At 37.3% G+C, this 22,442-nt stretch overlaps 1 protein-coding gene across 2 annotated transcripts in view; it reads left to right on the forward strand.

Annotated features, from left to right (window-relative positions):
* PIK3C2G (phosphatidylinositol-4-phosphate 3-kinase catalytic subunit type 2 gamma) overlaps window positions 1-22,442 on the forward strand; it is a 361,732-nt gene that overhangs the window by 61,433 nt on the left and 277,857 nt on the right. For both annotated transcript variants that reach the window (XM_060194432.1, XM_060194433.1), the window contains exons 9-10: window positions 11,626-11,748; window positions 16,943-16,976. In XM_060194432.1, the coding sequence (XP_060050415.1) occupies window positions 11,626-11,748; window positions 16,943-16,976 (157 nt within the window). The remainder of the gene's footprint in view (window positions 1-11,625; window positions 11,749-16,942; window positions 16,977-22,442) is intronic.

Raw genomic sequence — 22,442 nt, forward strand, 5'->3', positions numbered from 1 at the left:
ACTTACCAAAAACGCAAAGCACATAAAGATTTCATTCTTATTTCAATTACCTAAAGATTATATGTAGTCTTGAGATTATAGGAACCTACTTATAAATAAACTTTAGTTCTCAAAATGTCTCTCAATATGGTATGTGCCATAAACCTCTTTTTTTCAGATAGAGATAGGAAGAGACTACAGTACCAATGTTTACTTCAGTGAAGTGGGAGCAGAGTTAATCCAGGATCACCTACACAGCAAAGCAGCACACTTACAGACTGAGCTATTTTGGCAGTCCCATCAGTTTCTCTTTTTGCACACAGCACACATATGCACACTGTTGAGAATTTGTAACAGTTATTAATTCACATATGAAGTCTTCAGTATTTCTACACACATGAATTATTTTATAAATATGCCACAGCGGGGGGTGGGGGGAGGCGGTCGTGCACCAGGTTAAATGCACACAGTGCAAAATGCAAGGACCTGCTCAAGGATCCCAGTTCCCCACCTGCAGGGGGATAACTTCACAAGCAGTGAAGCAGGTCTGCAGGTGTCTTTCTCCCTCTCTTCTCCTCCTCTCTCAATTTCTGTCTGTCCTATCCAACAACAACAGCAGCAGTACCAACAACAATAATAACAGCTACAGTAAAAATGGAAAAATGGCTGCCAGGAGCAATGGATCTGTAGTGCAGGCACTGAGCCCCAGGGATAACCCTGGGGATATATATATCACAGTGTCTACAATTTACCAGAAAACAATGGGATTTTCACATCAGATTTTCCCTGTGAAGCATCAGTGCAAACATTTGGAAAGTTAAAGACAGAATGTAATATAAGGAATTCGCAGGTATGCACTTTTTACTTAGTTGACAAGTGCACTGAGTAGCACTTCAACAATGTAAAAAAAAAAAAAGGTAGAGATTTGAAAGATTTCTTTTCATATTTCCCATATTTGGATAATTACAAATGACCTGTAAAAATTGTAAATATTCAGGCTGCATATCATATGAAGATTCTTAAATAATGTGGTAATGTGATATTACAAATATTCTTCTTCCTCAGCTTTAAATTTAGTTAATATATTTGAAGATTCACATATTTATGTTTGGGTATTCTAGCTACTAAGTTTTTTTTTAATGACTATATTTGTAGTAAAAAAAATGTAATGCTTAGACTTTTTTTTTTATGCCTGGGCATTTTTTCTTTTCTCTTTTATTCAATTAATACCTCAAGAGTTAAGTAATATTTTCTGAGTACACTCTGCATTCTGTATTCATCCAGAGAAAAGCTTGGAAGAAAAAGAATTTTCCCCCAAAGGTATTATTTAGTGATAATTACTGAACTATTTAATCACTGGAGTAAAGAAGTCAGAACCAAGTCCTGAAATACTGTGGTTGGAATACAGTATACCGGGTGGTATATATGAGCGTCATACATAAAAAACAAGGCAGCACAAAGCAAAATTTCAATCTTTGTGAACATAACTTTTGATTAAAAGTTGCTTCTTTTTAAAATTTTTATTTATTTATTAGAGGAAGAGAAATTGGAAAGGGAGGAGGAGCTAGGCAGGAGGTGGGGGACTGGGAGCTTGAACCCAGGTCCTTGTGTACTGTAGTGTGTGTGTTTAGCCAGGAGCACCATGTTCTGGTCCCTCAAAGTTACTTTTTCATAGCCCCCTAATTCATTGTCTGTCACTTTTTATTAAAATGGCAAGGAGCACTTTTACAGAGAGTTAGCAATTCTGGGGTGGGTGGTGGCAAACTTCGTTGAGCATATGCATTACAGTGTGTAAGTAGCTGGGTTCAAGCCTGCTTGATTCCTTCACCACCACCACCACCCCCTACACACACACACACACACACACACACACACACCACACTTGCAGGGGGAGGTTTCAGGAGCAGTGAAACACTGCTGTAGGTCTCCTTCTATCTCTCGTCCTTTCTCCTCCCCTCTTCTCCTTCCCTCTCAATTTCTCTTTGTCCAAAATAAATAAATACATAAATAAAATATTTTTAAAAGAAAATTAGCAATTCTTACCACTAATGCCAGATTTACATCAGACTCTAGTGACTATTACACTAATTGCAAACAATATTATTCTATTCATGCTTTAATACATATCTCTATTTCTTAAAATATCTAGCTGGCCTAAAGAGTTTGGATTCCCTAAAACATTTACTGTTGAGACCATGACAAAGAAGCCATACCAACTAGATAACCAGGAGAAAATGACATATTCAAATTTAAGTAACTCAGTGAGAAAGGTAGAAAATTACCTATCTCAGTGTTCCCTTCCCAAGAACAAATTCCAAGTACATTACAAACAAAATCCTATGTAAGTGGAAAGAAAAGAGGCTTACAGGGGCCTTATACAATAAGGATAGTTTTTAAAAAAACAAACAAAATAAAATAAAACTGAAGCTCTCTTAGTAATAACCAATCTATTCTTGAAGTCTCTGAAGTTCAATTTCAAACATAAATTAAGCAGAGTGACAATAAGGAAACAATTTAGGTGGAGAGGGCCATGTAGTAGCACACCCAGTTGAGCAAACACATTATCATGTACAAGGACACAGCCTTGAGCCTCGCTTCCCACTTGCAGGGGGGGAAACTTCACAAGCAGTAAAACATATCTGCAGGTCTGTCTCTCCCTCTCCCTCTCCCTCTCCCTCTCCCTCTCCCTCTCCCTCTCCCTCTCCCTCTCCCTCTCCCTCTCCCTCTCCCTCTCCCTCTCCCTCTCCCTCTCCCTCTCCCTCTCTCTGTCTCTCCCTTCCTCCCTCCTCCTAATAGGAAAACTATCAGGGGAGGGGATGTGATATGGGTTCTGGTGGTGAGAATTGTGTGGAGTTGTACCCCTCTTGTCCTATGGTTCTTGTCAGTGTTTCCTTTTTATAAATAAAAATGATTTTTAAAAAAAAGAAGGAAAGAAAGAAAAGAATATGGCTGTCACTAGGAGTTGCTGTGGATTCGTAGTGATGGTACCGAGCCCCAGCAATAATGCTGGTGGCAGAAAGAAAGAGAGAAAGAGAGAGAGAAAGAAAGAAGGAAAGAAGGAAAGAAAGAAAGAAAGAAAGAAAGAAAGAAAGAAAGAAAGAAAGAAAGAAAGAGAAAGAGAGAAAGAGGAAGGGAGAGAGGAAGGGAGGAAGGAAGGAAGGAAAAGAATTTAGTTGGAGAGATTCCAAAGTCAGACAGATACATACACTAAGCCTTTATCACTATAGTTTTTCATCCAATCTTTCTAGAGTTATTAATAGTCACCACTAGAATGAAGATAATAAAATATAATATTTTTAAATGAGATAGTAAATGTAATGTGCTTAATATAATGTTATGATTGGAAGATAAAAACGTATTCAAGAAAAATGTTTTTTTAATCACCATTAGTTACTATTTTTAGTACTATTACTAAAGCTGATGATTGGATCCAGAAGAAAATGTCAAAAAGCCAGTTTTACATTCATGATAAAATATAAGAGGAAATAATCAAAGAAATCATAACAAAACAGAAAAGAGGGAAAGGGGGCCTGTGGTTCAGGTTATAATGGTGGAAAAGAACCTAAGATAGTGGGAACAGTGTAATGCAGATACCTGTCATGGCGAGATGAGAAGCTGTAGCTATGTGTCAACCACTGTACTGTAAACTATTACCCCCCTAATAAAATAGGAAAAATATATTGCTAATATTTTTCAAAAAGAAAAGAAACAAAGAAGAAATGTAGGAATTAAGGGGGGAGGGAAAGAAAGAAAGAAAGAGGATAAATAGGTTAAAAAATAATCAGTTTAAAGATCATAAAAGAAGTCCGTCAAGGAGATCAAAGACATAGTCAAGTCACGAGGGGACAGACACATACACACAATTACAGAATTGGAAAAACCTTAAAAGAAATAAATGGCAGATTGAAACTACAAAAAATTGGAGGCTAGGTGGTGGCACACTGGGCTGAGCAATGCTCAAGGACACTGGTTCAAACTCTCACTTCCCACCCTGCAGGGGGAAGCTTCCCAAGTGGTAGAAAAGTGCTACTACAGATGTCTCTCTCTCTCTCTCTCTCTCTCTCTCTCAAAATGATTTCTTTATTTTGGTTAGAGACAGAGACAAATTGAGAGACAAGGGAGATATAGGGAGGAAGAAGCACTCACGCAACACTTCTTCACCATTCATGAAGCTTTCCTCTTTCACGCACGGACCAGCTGCTTGCACTGGTGCTCAACCAGGTACACCACCACCTCCCCAGCCCCATCCTCCTTCTCACCTCAGTTTCTCTCTGTCTCTATCCAGTAAACAAATGAATTTAAAAAATAAACTATCAAAAGCAAAACTATTTGTGTATAGACCAACCCCTGACGGAATAACAAAACAAAATTATTCAATAAAGAAGATAACCACTAGTCAAAATAATTTGTATTCCCAGTAAGAAAGAATACTACTGAAAGATTTTTGTCAAACAATATGGTTTCAACTTAATTTGGGAATTGTGTTGTGATACACAGATGAATAACACTATACACACATAAAATGATAATGTAATAGATTAAGGAACAAAATATAGTCATTACCATAGCATCTGCCCCTATGTCACTCTTATCTCTCTTCCTTTGATGAAAGCTACACTATAGTAATCCGTTACTAATATCAGGTTTAGGTTTCCTTTTCTGTTTCAATTTCTATTTAAATGGAATCAAACAATTTGAACTTTTTGATTACTGTCTCTTTTACTCAATATTGATTCTGAGATTTATCCACCTTGTTGCCTGTGGTTTTGTTTATTTTCATTGCTGTAGATGAATGAACCATTATTTATATATTTGAGCTAATATCAAGGGATTTTTCTAGTGTATATAACTAGGATCCATAGGCTTAGAAGTAAAAAATACTTTTATAATATGTTTGTACACAGTTTACAATACATAGTTTTATAATGTATGTTTTCTTTCTCATCAATGTATGTTACAATCCAATTTATAAATTTCTGTCTATATAAAGTATGTGTAATACTATCTTATCTTAGTTTTAATATTCATTTCATTGTCAATGAGTAACATAAATTCATTTTTCATATTTACATACTTCAATGTTCAGACCATTTTTCTACCTTTCTTTCATAATTGAGTCATGGTACTTATTTATATATTTATTCTCCCCTTAGTTACGAGCATTTTAAGTACTTCTTCCAGCTGATTTTTTGTTATTGCACACTATTGTACAATAGTTATTAAACAACTTTTAAAAATATAAATTCTATACAATGGGCCTGGGAAATAACTTATTGGTTATGCAAAAGACCTCTATGCCTGAAGCTCACAGGTGCCAGGCTTAAGTCTCAGCACTATCATAAGCCACCACTAAGTAGTATTCTGGTAAACAAATAATAGTGATAAAATTAAAAAATGAATTATATACAACAGAATGCCTAATAACTATATAATTTGATTAGTTTTGGCATCTCTTCTTATCCTTCCCTCTCTCTTTCTGTCTCTCATCCTCTACTAAAAAAAAAAACGTAAAGAAAGACTACAGTGAACCAATGGCACTCTATAGGCACTATCCAGCAACAATCTGGATAGCAAAAATAAATAAATAAAAAGAATATATATATCTATATATCTATATGAGCACCACTACAATCAAGATGTAAAACATTTTCATTACATCATAAAGTTCTCAAGATCTCTTTACAGTAAGTCCTTTCCATGCTAGACATCAAAGATTTTTCTTTCATTACAGATTTCTTACCTTGTTAATCTTAACGGGGAAGCAGCATTGTAGGTGTCTCTCTCTCCCCATCTTTATCTCCCCTTCCACTCTCAATTTCTCTGTCCTATAAAGAGAAAAAGAAAAAAAAAAAAGAACGAATGACATAGATAAAACCATCTATATAAAGAATAAATAAAATAATAATAATAAATAATAAGTGAAACCATCTGTATTAGAAGTGGTCACCCACCTGGGGAAACAGCATAGTGATTATACAAAAGATTTTCATGCCTAAGACTCTGGGGTCTCAGGTTCAGCCTCTAGTACCACTTTAAGACAGAGTTGAGCATTGTGGCGGTTAAAATAGTAAAAGAACACATAACCCCATTCATAATAGTAATTATTAGCAACCAAGGAATACAAATAAACTTTTTTCAACCTAATGGCATCTTACTCCATACCATAATTACTTTATCTCTTTCAAAATTCTCAATTCAGTGTGCACTACTCGTTTTTATTTAAACTGACTCATTTTTTTTGTACAGTATAGGGTGTTCTATGTTATAATGATCAACAACTACAGCCTTAGACAGTGTTCTTTAGTCTCAGGTTTAGAACTTTCTGACCATCCCCTACCCTTCCTCCACAAGGCAATCAAACCGTACCTTTTTTTTTCTTTCCCTAAAGAACTGGAAAAGTTCTCATGAGTGACCACAAACTCAACTCTGTCTTAACCTCTCAGATATTTCAAACTGAATTGTAACTCACACCTGGCCTTTAAAAACTTGTTTTAGAGAGTCGGGCAGTAGCACAACGGGTTAAGCGCATGTGGCGCAAAGAGCAAGGACAAGCATAAGAATCCTGGTTCGAGCCCCCAGTTCCCCACCTGCAGGAGAGTTGCTTCACAGGCAGTGAAGCAGGTCTGCAGGTGTCTTTCTCTCCCCCTCTGTCTTCCCCTCCTCTCTCCATTTCTCTCTGTCCTATCCAACAGTGACGACATCAATAACAACAATAATAACTACAATAAAATAACAGGGGCCATAAAAGGAAATAAATAATTTTAAAAACTTGTTTGATTTTGTCTGGCTTTATCTCTTTCTCTGTCTACTGTCAAAGATCAAAGTCTTCGTGTACCCTTTCTCCCCTTGGAGGGGCTACATACCCTTTAGAATACAGTTCATTTGTTCACAATCTGTGAAATCAAAAAAGATAATGACTTTGAATATTATCTGACTTTTTTCATTGTTATAATAGGACCAAAATCATATATTTTAAATAAAATGGTACTGCAAATGACTAATCTTTTATTGTGTGTGTGTGTGTGTGTGTGTGTGCCAACAGGGTTATTACTAGTGCTCAAGTGATAGTGCTATGAATCTACTACTCTCTTTGGCATTTTTTTTTCTTTCCTTTCTATTTTACTGGAAAGGACAGAGAGAAATTGAGAGGGGAAGGAAAAAGTAAAGAGGGAGAGATAAAGACAAGATACCTGTAGGGAGTTGGGCGGTATCACAGTGAGTTAAGCAATGTGGAGCAAAAGGCAAGGATGGCAGAAGGATCCCAGTTTGAGCCCCGGCTCCCCACCTCCAAGGAGGTCGCTTCATAAGTGATGAAGCAGGTCTGCAGTTGTCTTATCTTTCTCTCCTCCTTGCTGTCTTCCCCTCCTCTTTCCATTTCTCTCTGTCCTATCCAAAAATGACGACATCTAGAACAACAATAATAACTACAACAGTAAAACAACAAGGGCAACAAAAGGGAATAAATAAATCAATCTAAAAAAAAATTTTAAAAAGATACCTGCAAATCTGCTTCACCACTCATGAAGTGTACCCCCTGAAGGTGGGGAGCAGGGTCTCAAATCTGGGTCTTTGGTCATACTAATATGTGCACTTAACCAGGTGTGCACATATTACCTAGTCCCCTTACTTTACTACTTAAAACATAAATAATAATAATAGTAATTACTGAACCTAAAATAAAAATGATTCTAAGTTCATATGTACTCCTCTTACAGTGTTTACATTTAATTTTCATTTTATTAGTTAACACAACACGTATACTGTTTTAAAAATGTAATGTGTGAGGGAGTCAGGCGGTGGCGCAGCGGGTTAAGCGCAGATGGCGCAAAGTGCAAGGACCCGTAACAATCCTGGTTCGAGCCCCCGGCTCCCCACCTGCAGGAGGGTTGCTTCACAGGCGGGGGTCTGCGGGGGTCTGTCTTTCTCTCCCCCTCTCTGTCTTCCCCTCCTCTCACATTTCTCTCTGTCCTGTCCAGCAGCGACAACATCAATAATAACAACAATGGCCGCAACAATAAAAAACAGGACAAGGGCAACAAAAGGGAATAATAAATAAATATTAAAAAGAAAGAATGTGTGAATTAAACTAAAATAAACAAACTGAAAATTAATTATACTTCTCTATACTTATTTTCACAATAACTCTGAAACTACTAGTGCTTCAATTTTAAAGAAAAACGTAAGGGCCACAGCAATTTTAACATATAGTGTAACTGTAGATCTACTCAACTGCTGTGAATAGCATATTAATAGTTTATCCCTAGGAGCTTAGTTGCTCTCTTTTGTGAAAATTAGATTTATTCAGTCTACTCTTAATTGGGGTACTCATAACTAAACTCATTAAAAACATGGAAAATGTAGTGATACTCAAATTTCTAGTTATATTAAGTATATATTCCACAATGTAACAGTATAGTAAAATAAATCCTGTGGTGGTCACATTGGAATTTTGTCTCATATTGAGCTTTAAAAAACACAATGTTTTTCTATGTGAGTCACTCATAAATTCTTCCTGCATGTTATATAAAGTAGTTGTATTTTCTTAGTCTATGGAAGACTTAAAATACAACCTAACTAAATTGCATTATCTTCATTTTAGCACATTAGTCAAGCCTGTTTATTTTGGGGGTGGGGAGGGGTTCCTGGTTGTATCTTCTGTTGTGTTAATTAGCTATTTATTCTGCCTGAGTTTTTAATCAGTTTTCAGTGTATATACAGTAATATGTAACAATTACTGACAAAATATTAAAAGATCTTATTTGTATGGAGATGTAGCTAAACAACAACTCTCATGCCTGAGATTCAGAGGTCCCAGGTTCAATCTCTGGTACTACCACAGCTAGAGCTGAGCAGTTCTCTGGTGAAAAAAATTAAATAGCTTTTTTTCCTAAGAAAGAAACAAATTATTTACTTTATATAAAAAACATTCTGTCTTTCTAGTAATATTTTTAAGCAACGTGACTGGTTTCTTGATTCTTCCATTATATTATTATTATTATTATTATTATTATTATTATTATGCCTCCAGGGTTATCACTGGGGCTCAGTGCCTGCACTATGAATCCACTTCTCCTGGAGGTCAATTTTCCCTTTTGTGTTACCCTTGTTGCCCCTGTTGTTGTTATTGTTCTTATTGCTGCTGATGTTGGATAGGAGGGAAAGAAATCAAGAGAGGAGGGGAAGACAGAGATGGGGACAGAAAGATACCTGTTTCACTGCTTGTGAAGTAACCCCCTTGCAGGTGGGGAGCTGGGGGCTTGGACCAAGATCCTTATACTGGTCCTTGTGCACTTAACCCGCTGAGCTACCGCCCAGCCCCCTCCATTTTATTTTTAATTGAATAAAAATAAAAGGAACAAGTAGACAAATAAAAAGACACCACAGCACCAAAGCTTCTCCCAGTGCAATGGAGCAACAGGTCTAAACTGTCTAAACTTGGGTTGTGTGTATGGCAAAGCAGGCAACCTTACAGGGAAGCTATCCTGACAGTCTAGTTACTTGAAAAAGAGACGTTAGAGCACTGCTTCAATATATGTAGTATCAGGGACTGAATCCAGGTCTGACATTTACAAGTTCTGCATTCTATTTCTGCAGTCAGCTCTCAAAAGGTTATATATATAATTTTTTTACCTTATTTTTATTTTGATAGGACAGATAGAAATTGAAAGCAGAGGAAAAATAGAGGAGAGAGAAAGAAAGATGCCTGTAGTCTTGCTTCACCACTGATAAAGCTTCCTTTGCTGTTGGGAACTGGGGGCTTAAACCTGCTTGAACCTGATCCTGTGGAAGGTAATGTGTGCAATCAAGGAGGTGCACCACTGTCTGGCCTCAAATGTTATTCATTATTATTATTTTATTTTCATGACTGATACACACAGAGAGACACAAAGAGAGACAGAGACACCAGAGTACTGTTCATTTTTGGCTCATGATAGTGCTGGGGATTGAAGCCAGGACCTCAAAGTCCCAGACATGAAACTCTTTTGCATAACCTTCATGCTGTCTCCCCTGCCCCTTTGTTAAGAAAATAATCTACAAGAATGACTGGGAAGTGGTGCACTTGGTTGTGGGCATACATTATAACGTGGAAGGACCCAGGTTCAAGTTTCCAGACCCCACCTGTAGGGGTGGTAGGTTCACAAGTAGTTAAACAGGCTTCAGGTATGTCTCTCTCTCTCTCTCTCATTCTCTCTCTCTCTCCCTGTTCCAGTCCTTCTCCTCTGTCTCTTCATCCTCTCTCAACTTGTCTTTATCCAAAATAAATAAATAAATAAATATTTTTTAAAAGACAATAATCTACAATAAGTAATGTGAAAATAGTTATGTGTTGTGAATCCATATCATTATGTGGAAAAAAAAGAAATATTTGGCACCCTCTTTTGGAATAATCTGTTCTATAGCTATAGTGATAACTGGAACTAGGAAAAGAGCTGAAGGGTTGTAAGAAGCTGCCATTACTAATGATAAAAATAAATCACATAGAAGTATTGTAGAGTGAAAAACTATCAGCATGAAATTAAAGGAGAAAGAGAAGAGAGATATATTTCTCAACACAACTACCAGTCACACATGGAAAAGAATCACTTATATTTTTTAAAAAATAAGTTTGTTTAAAAGCATGTGCAAAGATGGGATGTGAAGGTCTTCTTATTAGAACTAAGACCAGAAAATTGGTGTGGAGCTATCTTAAGTGGCTAATTTCTTTGACTTTAAGAAGAATGTGTCATTATTGTAAACTGTAGCCTTTGGAAGTCACTTTTGCTTATAGGATTGTGTAATCAAATGTAGTACCAAACTTGACTAACCCAAATTTGTTCCAATCCTTATTTACTTATTTATCTATTGGACAGAGACAGAGAGAGAAATTGAGAGGTGAGGGGGAGATAAAGAAGAAGAGAGCCAGAGAGACACCTGCAGCCCTGTTTCAACATTCATGAAGTTTCCCTCCTGAAGGTGGGGACCAGGGTCTTGAACCTGGGTCCTTGTGCACTGTAATATATGTGCTCAACCAGGTGCACCACCACCTGACACCATTCCAATCCTTGAGAACCCAAGTTGTAATATTTTTCCCGCCTGTACACTGCCCCCCAAAACAGACATATTCTGAAACTCTACATGAATCTGCCATCAGTTGTTTTTTTTCCAAATATTTTGTAGAAATCATAGTCTAATTTTTCTCCCTCTATCCTGCCCTCTGCTCCATTTTTATTCCAGATCTTAAATTACAGTGGAGATGTGATCATAGTAGTCTCACTTTTAAAAAAAATTCTTTTAATATTTATTTATTCCCTTTTGTTGTTATATTGTTGCAGTTATTGTTGTTGTTGTCATTGTTGGATAAGACAGAGAGAAATGGAGAAAGGAGGGGAAGACAGAGAGGGAGAAAGATAGACACCTGCAGATTTGCAGGTTGGTCCTTGTTCTTTTCACCACCTACGCTTAACTCACTGTGCTACCACCCGAGTCTCAGTAGTCTCACTTTTTAAACATTCTCTTACTGCAAACCTTATTACAAACACCAGAATTGAGAATCTTCTTTGTACAGGGCATAAACAACCTCATTTTACAGTTTCCTTTTTGTAGTAAAGATAGCCTAAGTTCACTTGGTTTCAACAAACTGTAAGAAATGAATCTTGTCATCTACAGCAAAATATGGATAATATTATGAAAGAAGTTAAAAATATCTGCAGTGTTCTGGGCTGTGTGGAAACCAAACAAATCACAGATGCTGTAAATAAGCTAAATCTAATACTTCAGAGAAAAACAGAGGTAAACATACTCATTTTTACAATGCTTTTTAAATTACTTTACATCTGAATTCAATAATTAAGGGGAAAGAAATATACTTAACTAACGGCTATGTTTGTATGTGCACCCATTTTATTTCAAGTATTTGGGGGTAGTAGGACCTTGACTCTATTATACTAAAAGGATTGATTTAAATTACAAGGACTTTCCTTGTACCTCTAAAGTTTGTAGCTACAGTACCAACTTTCAAGTGGGACTTAAAACAATCCTACACTCCTGCCTAGACCAACAGGCTTAGATAATCCTCTTCACAGGTAAGTGTTTGTACACAGACTATTCATAGCATCATTTAAGGAGAGTCCCATTATCTCGGGACACCACTTAAAGCCAGCCTCATGACAAATGTGATCCTCTGCCAAAGGAGAAGACCAGATGTTTAAATGTCAACACATCTTCCTCTTTGGTAAGTTCAGTGGGTAGTTCTTTTATGTCCAACTTTTGGAAAAGCAGTAAAAATAGATAATTGAGCAAAGAATAAGAAAAATCTGATTTTAGAATAAAAATTTCAAATTGTTGTGAAAATCTTCTTATCAGTTATAAAAAGTTTTACCCTCATAATATTCATTTAACATAGCAAGATTAACAGTTTTCTCAGAAATGCCAAATCTTCAATATATTGTAGCCAAAAGCAACTTTGAATGAGAAATTATTTCCTAGGAAAGTGATGAACAGTTTTAATTTTCACATTCCACAATTTTAGCATGTCTATGAACATTAATATATAAATACATATATATAAAACTTGTGTGATATTTCATGTACAGAAATCGAGTTGGCAACTATTCATTTTATTCCATGCAAATGAATGTTCAGTTGGTATCCCAATAAGCATATTCTAGCTACTTGAAGCATACATTAAAATTTTTACATTTTTTCTGTATTCTTCATTTATATTTTATGGCCTCTTCTTTTTCCATATATCCTATAATTTCACTTGTATTAGAAAACTGGCACACACACACTAAGTTCATTGTATAGAATTTGCACAAATAACTAACCATACTTGATACCAAATCCATTTAATTCACCCACTGTAAATCCACAATTAAAAAAAAATACAGGGGAGAATGATGACAGATAGCATAATGGTTATGCAAAGAGACTCTCATGCCTGAGGCTTAAAAGTCCCAGGTTCAATCCAATGCACCGCTATAAGCCACAGCTGATAAATGCTCTAGTTAAAATATATAGCAGGGCCAGGTGGTGGTATACTTGGTTGAAGGTACATGTTGCCAAGTGAAAGGACCCAGGTTCAAGCCCCTGGCTTCCACCTGCAAGAAGAGAGGCTTTCCTGATGATGCAGCACTGCAGAAGTCTCTCTTCCTCTTTCCAACTCTCTCTCCCTTCTATTTCAGTTTGTCTCTGTCTCTATTCAATAAGTGAGTAAGTAACATTTTGAAATATTTTAAAATACTAAGAATCACCAGTCTTTTGTCAGGAAATTTGGAAATTGGGGCTTTTCTTTTTCTTTTTTTTTTTTTTTTGCTTCCATGATTATCGCTAGGGATCAGTGCCAACACTACGAATCCACTGTTACTGGCAGTTATTATTATTATTATTATCATTTATCTATAAAAGGAAAGCAGAGACAAAACTATAGGATAAGAGGGGTAAAATGCCACACAATTCCCACCACCAGATCTCTGTATCCCATCCCCTCCCTGATAGCTTTCCCATTCTTTTAACCCTCTGTGAGTATGGACCCAAGGTCATTGTGGGATGCAGAAGGTTGAAGGTCTGGCTTCTGTAATTGCTTCCCCGCTGAACATGGGCATTGACTAGTCAATTCATATTCCCAGCCTGTCTGTCTCATTCCCTAGTGGGGAAGGGTTCTGTGGAAGTGGAGCTCTAGAACACATTGGTGGGGTTGTCTGTCCAGAGAAGTCTGGTTGGCAACATGCTAGCATCTGGAACCTGGTAGCTGAAAAGAGTTAACATACAAAGCCAAACAAATTGTTGAACAATCATGAACCTAAAGGCTGGAATAGTGCAGATGAAGAGTTGGGGGGTCCTCCATTTTGTAGATAGCTATTAGGTACACTTTAGTTATATTCCAAAGGGCCTATGGCTATACTAGTTTGGTTTTTTTTTTTTTTCCTTTTTATTTTTGCCCCTGAGCCTGAAATCTGATATGATGGTGGATCCAAGTTGTTGTCTGGGGAGATGATGTCATGGCTAGGAAAAGGACCAGAAAGCTGGATCAGGGACTGTAAACCACATAGATTTGACTCTGGGGCCCATAATTAGCTTAGGAGCCTATGTGACCTCTGCATCCCTCTAGATCTGAGCTCACATTCTGTGGTCATGAGTAGGAACATTCCATGCTGCCCCAATATCGACCTATCTTCCTCAGGTGTAGCATAGAATATATTGTCCATTTTCCCTTCGGAGGATGGAACATGCTCTACCATTGTTGATCCAAATTGAGAGCAAGGTCCTATGGGGGCCCATAATGGGTTCTATTTTGTTGTTCCTGAGAGAAATGACCGGCAACAATGGAGAGAGGGATTTATTCGAGGTCTAGGCCCATCAAATCTGTTTGGGAATCTCAGGACTCCCCGATTAGGGGCCCAGCTGATGGAATGGCCTGATAGTGACTAAAGAGTCATCATTAAACATACATATATATCTACTCTAGTTAGTTGCCATTTAGCATTAAAGACTATTTTCTACCCATCGAAATTATATTCCAAAAGTCCAGAGTCTTTTTCTATTAAATGTTCACATAATAAACTAACCAAGTGAAAAATATGATTTTTATTCATTGCGCTTTTGGTAGGTACCATGATTTTAAGTAACTAATATTTCTGATTAAATTGAAATTTAATCAAGGCAGAATAATAATTTTCACAGACCTATCCACATCATCTCATTTATGTATAGATTTTTAAGGCTTGTGGTTGAACTTATAAGCACAAGACATACTTTGTCTAAGAGAAGTGCTACTGAAAAGGTCAGGTGATCAAGTTTTAAGTTAAAAGTCAAATATAAATTTAATCATATTTTAAACAGTAAGGCATATTCTCTCTCTCTCTCCATATATATATATTCCACAGTTATCACTGGGGCTTGGTGCCAGCACTACCAATTCACTGCTCCTGCTGGCCATTTTTTTTTCTTTTTAAATTTTTCAAAAATTTTTATTAGATAGGACAGAGTGAAATTGAGATAGGAGGGGTAGATAGGGAGAGAAAAAGACACCTCCCAATGTGCTTCACATCCCAGCTGGTGGGGAGCTGGGGCTTGAACCCGGGTCCTTGTGCAGGTCCTTCAACATAGTAGTATATGTGTGGTCCCCAGGAATATTCGCTCTCTACAGGAATACTTCCACAATTTTTTGTTACAGGAATACAAATATTTCCTGGTTTATTTGTACTTTTCATTAATTCACTTTCTTATATACAAAACTGTCAAATAATTTTTATCTCTTTAAAAGTTTAACTTAAATTACAATGAATCTTACTAGAAAACGGGACTTGTTTTCAGATTCAAATCTTATTTTTTTAGTGAATCTGTGAATCACTTTATTTAATTCTCATAGTAGTAAATTTAAAGCCACCCAATCCACCAAAGTAACTACAGGCTTCCAATGAAGCAAACATAAATAAATGTACAGGTACATAAATAAAGCTACCACATTAATTTATGTAAAAACTTCACAGAATTTAAAAAAAATAGAATGTGATTCAAGGCATACTTTGTTCCAAAGTTCTTAATTTTTTTCTATAGTTTCTTTAAAAAAAATTAAATAAATAAATAAGAGGCCCAGGGGTGGGTTCTAAGTAGAGCACACATGCTGCCATGAGTGAGGACCCAGGGCCAAATCCCTGCCATCTGTGAGGCGGAAGCTTCATGAATGGGGCAGCATTGCTATAGATGTCTCTCCTCTCCATCTCTTTCTCTTTCTATCTCTACCTCTCCCCTTATAGCAGCCTTCTATTAAAAAGGAAGTAAAAGGGAAATATGACCACCAGAGACAGTGCAGTTCTGAGTCAATGAGTCCCAGCAATAACCCTGGTATCAAAATAAACAATTAAATAAAATTCTAAAAAATGAAACTATATTATGAACTGATATGGTTTTTACCTACTTCCAGTCAATCCTCTTTTCAGTAATGCCTATAGCTTACACCTAAATGACTGATAATATGTTAATAAAGTACTATATATATTGAGAAAGATGGGAGTTGGGCGTTAGCGCAGCGGGTTAAGCACACGTGGTGCAAAGCGCAAGGACTGGCGTAAGGATCCCGGTTCAAGCCCCCAGCTCCCCACCTGCAGGGGCGTTCACTTCATAGGCGGTGAAGCAGGTCTGCAGGTATCTTTCTCTCCCCCTCTCTTCCCCTCCTCTCTCCATTTCTCTCTGTCCTATCCAACAACGAAATCAATAACAACTACAACAATAAAAAAAAGTAACTCTACTAATATATTGAGAAAGATGTCTGTATACTTACAACGTATACAATTTCACAAATCAATTATTACTTTAATAAAAAATAACTTGATACACTAAACAAAAATACACACTTATATCAACTTATTTACATCAAATGATTAGTCATTAATGTCATGAGGGGCTAAGTCTAGGCAATATCTTTACAAAAGTTCTAATGATAAAAGGATGAGTCTACATTCATTTATTTTAATCAGATAACCTAGATTATTCATTAAAATACTCATAATATTTTTCATCATATAATTTAGATTTCTTTTGTTTAATGAGCAACATTTATATATGACACCAAGAAATGTTTTACTTTTTTAATATTTATTTCCTTTTATTGCCCTAGTTGTTTTATTGTTGTAGTTATTATTGCTGCTGTTATTAATGTCATCGTTGGATAGGACAGAGAGAAATGGAGAGAGGCAGGGAAGACAGAGAGGGGAGTGAAAGATAGACACCTACAGACCTGCTTCACCCCTTGTGAAGCGATTCCCCTGCAGGTAGGGAGCCAGGGCTTTCAGGATCCTTACTCAGGTCCTTGAGCTTTGTGCCACCTACACTTAACTCACTGCGCTACCGCCCAACTCCCGAAATGCTTTATTTTTATCATGCAAGAAAACACTCAGTGTTTAGATTTGGGGTATTATTGATTTGCATTTGAGTTTTTTTTCTGAATAATATGTGTGCCTTTGTCCTCCTATTTCTTTTACAGGATTTCCATCAAAATTTAGAGACTTCAGGAAAAGGTAAAACACTTGCATATGCAGAAAGAAATGTTATAAACCCCAAAATATTTTTTCATCAAAATACTATGAAGATAAGCATAAGAGTTATTCTGAGGGGAAATTCTTTGATCGAACCCTTTTTACTGGTGGAAGTAATTATTCAGCAAATGAATATAAACACACTATATATAGTTAGCCTAATGATTTTTTCTAATGCAAAAGACAAGAGTTGTAAGTCTAAAATTAAACACTCCAGGAGACTACTTAACATTTAGCTAATTACTCAGTTATAGAAGTATCAAATGCCTTTCTTTAAAGTCATCAATTTTGTATTTAAATTCAAGCTCCATTTGAAAGACCAGTCTAGTAGATAGGATGGTTAAGTTCTGGTATAACTAGTACTCACAGAAGTTCTAAGTCTATAGTCTATAAATCTGCCAGGCACAGGAGGACTTTTCCTCTACAGAATAGTGACTACATGATAGAGGTGTGCTATCAAGTTATTTTTTTCTTTTCTTTTTTTTAAATTTTTTATTTAAGAAAGGATTAATGAACAAAAACATAAGGTAGGAGGGGTACAACTCCACACAATTCCCACCACCCAATCTCCATAACCCACCCCCTCCCATGATAGCTTTCCCATTCTCTAGCCCTCTGGGAGCATGGACCCAGGGTCGTTGAGGGATGCAGAAGGTAGAAGGTCTGGCTTCTGTAATTGCTTCCCTGCTGAACATGGGCGTTGACTGGTTGGTCCATACTCCCAGTCTGCCTCTCTCTTTCCCTAGTAAGGTGTGTCTCTGGGGAAGCTGAGCTCCAGGACACATTGGTGGGGTGTTCAATCCAGGGAAGCCTGGCCAGCATCCTGGTGGCATCTGGAACCTGGTGATTGAAAAGAGAGTTAACATACGAAGCCAAACAATTTGTTGAGCAATCATGGATCCCAAGCTTGGAATAGTGGAGAGGAAGTGTTAAGGAGGTACTCACTGCAAATTCTAGTGTACTACTGCTTTCAGGTATACATTTTCCAGTAGTTTATGGTTACGTGTGCACATAAGCTCTCTCTCACAGAAACTGGTGTATATCTAGGTTATGGGACTTTGTTAGAAAGTGAACTACCTGAGATGAAATTAGAGTGTACTATAAAAGGAAAGGTCTCACCCGAGTAATGAAGCTGAAGGGTTGTCATTCCACACGTGAAGTCTCTGGACACAGTCTGAGGTGAAGCATGTTGAGGTGGCAATCATTGCGTTGGTTAGGTTGTGATCGGCGGATGCAATATTATTTGGTTTGGATTGGGAGATGCATACGGGAAAGTGGGCCCTATCCAAGGGTTCCAGGACTGGGGGAAGTAGGGGCTCTATAGTGGAGATGTGAGGTTCCTGCTGTCTTAGGGTTCAAAAAGACAATCGATAGTTAATGTTATCATCACATTATTTGTTAATTGGGTTAACTTTGAAAATTCCTTTTGTTATGGTTTGCTGTGCAGTATCCAGTACCTTGTATATATCTGTGCTATTGGATGCTTCTAATCTACTTGGTCTAGGCTTTTGAGAGAGTCCGCATATCAAATACACAGCCTATATATTAAAAGGATTCAGTTTGTGTTTTGAGAAACTTTGAGACATACAATTGATTTTCCCCCTCTCATATTAATTAAGTACTGATTTTTATGTCTACATTTTGCTAGGAGTGTACATAAACACCATTCCCACCACCAAAGGACTGTGACCCATCCCTCCGACCCACTCCTACCCCCCACTGGCCCAGGAAGCTGCATGTCTACCCCTCACCACTGGGTTTTTACTTTGGTGCCCTACTTACAATTTGATCAGGTCCTGCTTTTAGTTTCCCTTTCAGATCTTCTTAATCAACTTCTGTTGATGAGTGGGATCATCCCATACTTATCTTTATCTTTCTGACTTAGTTCACTTAACATAATTCCTTCTAGCTCTGTCCAAGATGGGTCAGAGAAGGTGGGTTCATTGTTTTTGATAGCTGCATAGTATTCCATTGTGTATATATACCACAGCTTTCTTAGCCACTCATCTGTTGTTGGGCACCTGGGTTGCTTCCAGGTTTTAGCAATTATGAATTGTGCTGCTATGAACATAGGAGTACACACCCAAGTGAAAGACTTATATGCTGAAAACTATGAGTCGCTACTCAAGGAAATAGAAACTGATACCAAGAAATGGAAAGATATCCCATGCTCATGGATTGGAAGAATAAATATCATCAAAATGAATATTCTCCCCAGAGCCATATATAAATTTAATGCAATACCCATCAAAGTTCCACCAAGCTTCTTTAAGAGAATAGAACAAACACTACAATCATTTATCTGGAACATGAAAACACCTAGAATTGCCGAAACCATCTTGAGGAAAAGAAACAGAAATGGAGGCATCACACTTCCAGACCTTAAACTATATTATAAAGCCATCATCATCAAAACAGCATGGTACTGGAACAAAAATAGGCACACAGACCAGTGGAACAGAATTGAAAGCCTAGAAGTAAATCCCAATACCTATGGGCATCTAATCTTTGATAAGGGGGCCCAAAGGATTAAATGGAAAAAGGAGGCCTTCTTCAATAAATGGTGCTTGGAAAACTGGGTTGAAACATGCAGAAGAATGAAATTGAACCACTTTATCTCACCAGAATCAAAAATCAACTCCAAATGGATCAAAGACCTAGATGTCAGACCAGAAACAATCAAATACTTAGAGGAAAACATTGGTAAAACACTTTCCCACATATACTTCAAGGACATCTTTGATGAATCAAACCCAATTGCAAGGAAGACTAAATCAGAAACAAACCAATGGGACTACATCAAATTGAAAAGCTTCTGCACATCCAAAGAAACTATTAAACAAACAGAGAGACCCCTCACAGAATGGGAAAAGATCTTCACATGCCATACATCAGACAAGAAACTAATCACCAAAATATACAAAGAGCTCAGCAAACTCAGCACCAAAAAAGCAAATGACCCCATCCAAAAATGGGAAGAGGGTATGAACAAAACATTCACCTCAGAGGAGATCCAAAAGGCTAACAAACATATGAAAAACTGCTCTAGGTCACTGATTGTCAGAGAAATGCAAATCAAGACAACACTAAGATACCACCTCACTCCTGTAAGAATGGCATACATCAAAAAGGACAGCAGCAACAAATGCTGGAGAGGTTGTGGGGACAGAGGAACCCTTTTACATTGCTGGTGGGAATGTAAATTGGTACAGCCTCTGTGGAGAGCAGTCTGGAGAACTCTCAGAAGGCTAGACATGGACCTTCCATATGATCCAGTAATTCCTCTCCTGGGGTTATACCCCTTTTTTTCTTTTCTTTTCTTTTTTTTTTTTGCCTCTAGGGTTACCACTGGTGCCAGCACTATGAATCCACTGCTCCTGGCGACCACTTTTCCATTTGATTGGATAAGACAGAAATTGAGAGTAGAAGGGGGGGATAGAAAAGGAGAGACACCTGAAGATCTGCTTCAATACTTATTATAGGTGTGGAGCTGGGTGCTCAACCTGGATCCTTTTGAGGGTCCTTGTACTATGTGAGCTTAAAGGATGCACCACTGCTGCTGCCTGCCCCACTCCCCCATAGAGCTTTTTAAAATCAAACAAAACTGGTTTTGAATTTCAACTCAGCCATTTTTTTTAATTTAATGATCTTACACAAACTCTTTGATATGTAGCATCCTAATATACATAAAAGATAGGATGCTACTTTACGTGCAGAGTGTGACCAGGTCATTCTTGTTTGCAAACAGGTAGCATCTGACTCGTGAACACTGAGCAAGCAAACTAACTCACAGATGCTCAGCTAACATCCTTGATTTAGAAATGACAGTATAAATGATGCCTCTTATCCTTCCCTTTAATCATCTATAGTAGAGATTTATGTACAGAGTGATATTTTTCTACTATAATTCTGTCAAAACTCAGAGAATTCAGCAAAAGGTAAAAAAAAAAAAATCTATATCTGAATACACAGAAAACATTTGAAGAATTCCCTTCCTTCATTTACAGAGGAAAATGAGATGACAGTAGGTAAAGAGAAAAATCTTAATCCAGTACAAAAATCCCAGTATTAAGTATTCATTAAACTACAGAACACTGGTGAGGAAAAAAAGAGAGAAAGAAATGGATACCTCCTTAAAATATTGCTAAGACAAAGTCTAAGTAACAGAGTAAGCAAGGAGCAAGCTAGAGGTAAGCCTACAAAGATCTACAAAAAATTGGCTCTTGAGAAAGAAGAACAGAAAGGGAAACTAAAAGCAGGATTTGACTAAATCTGGAGTAGGGCACCAAAGTAAAAACCCTGAGGTGAAGGTGAGGATGGATATTTGGCTTCCCAGGTTTGTGGGGGGTGGGGTGGGGGGGTAGGATGGGACATATAGTCTTTTGGTGGTGGGAATGGCATTTATGTACACTCCTATTAATTTGTAGTTATAAAAAATATTTTTGGGAGTCGGGCTGTAGCGCAGCGGGTTAAGCACAGGTGGCGCAAAGCACAAGGACCGGCATAAGGATCCCGGTTCGAACCTCGGCTCCCCACCTGCAGGGGAGTCGCTTCACAGGCGGTGAAGTAGGTCTGCAGGTGTCTATCTTTCTCTCCTCCTCTCTGTCTTCCCCTCCTCTCTCCATTTCTCTCTGTCCTATCTAACAACGACGACAACAACAATAATAACTACAACAATAAAAAACAACAAGGGCAACAAAAGGGAATAAATAAATAAAATAAAATATAAAAAAAAATATTTTTAAAAAATTGGCCCTCTCTTTCTTATGATTAGACATGCTGAAATAAAGGTCCCTCACATATTTGGGATATGAGATCTCATAAAGCTGTACAGGAATGTTAGTAGAGAATATTTTATGCTAAATCTTCATAAATTCTAATTAATGCTTTTAACTGCATATATATTATAATTGTTTATTTAATGATACTATAACTCTTTTTCTATTACTTCACCATCAAGATTGGTATCTTCAATACTTAACACAGTTCCAATATCTGAAATGCACTGTTTACCTAGAGTCATAGAAGTTGAGCAAAATATAGTGTGTGTATATGTGCGTGTGTGCGTGTGTGTGTGTGTTTCTGCTTCCAGGGTTATTGCTGAGGCTCAATGCCAGTACTACAAATTCACTGCTCCTGCTAGCCAATTTTTCCATTTTATTAGATAGGACAGAGAGATATTGAGAAAGGAGAGTGAGATAGAGAGGGAGGGAGAAAGACACCTGCAGACCTGCTTCGCTGCTTATGAAGTGTACCCTTTTTGTAGGTGGAGAGCTAGGGGCTTGAACCTCAGTTCTTGTGCTTAGTATTATGTGTGCTTAACCAGGTGTGCCACTACCTGGCCCCCAAAACACACATATATTCTACCTTGAAGAAGCAAATGACAACTAAGAAGTGTACTTCTGTGAACAGAAATAAAGAAGTGAATTTTAATACTTATCCAAATCA

This window comes from Erinaceus europaeus, chromosome 7 (genome assembly GCF_950295315.1).
Source record: "Erinaceus europaeus chromosome 7, mEriEur2.1, whole genome shotgun sequence".
NCBI classification, from domain to species: Eukaryota; Metazoa; Chordata; class Mammalia; order Eulipotyphla; family Erinaceidae; genus Erinaceus; species Erinaceus europaeus.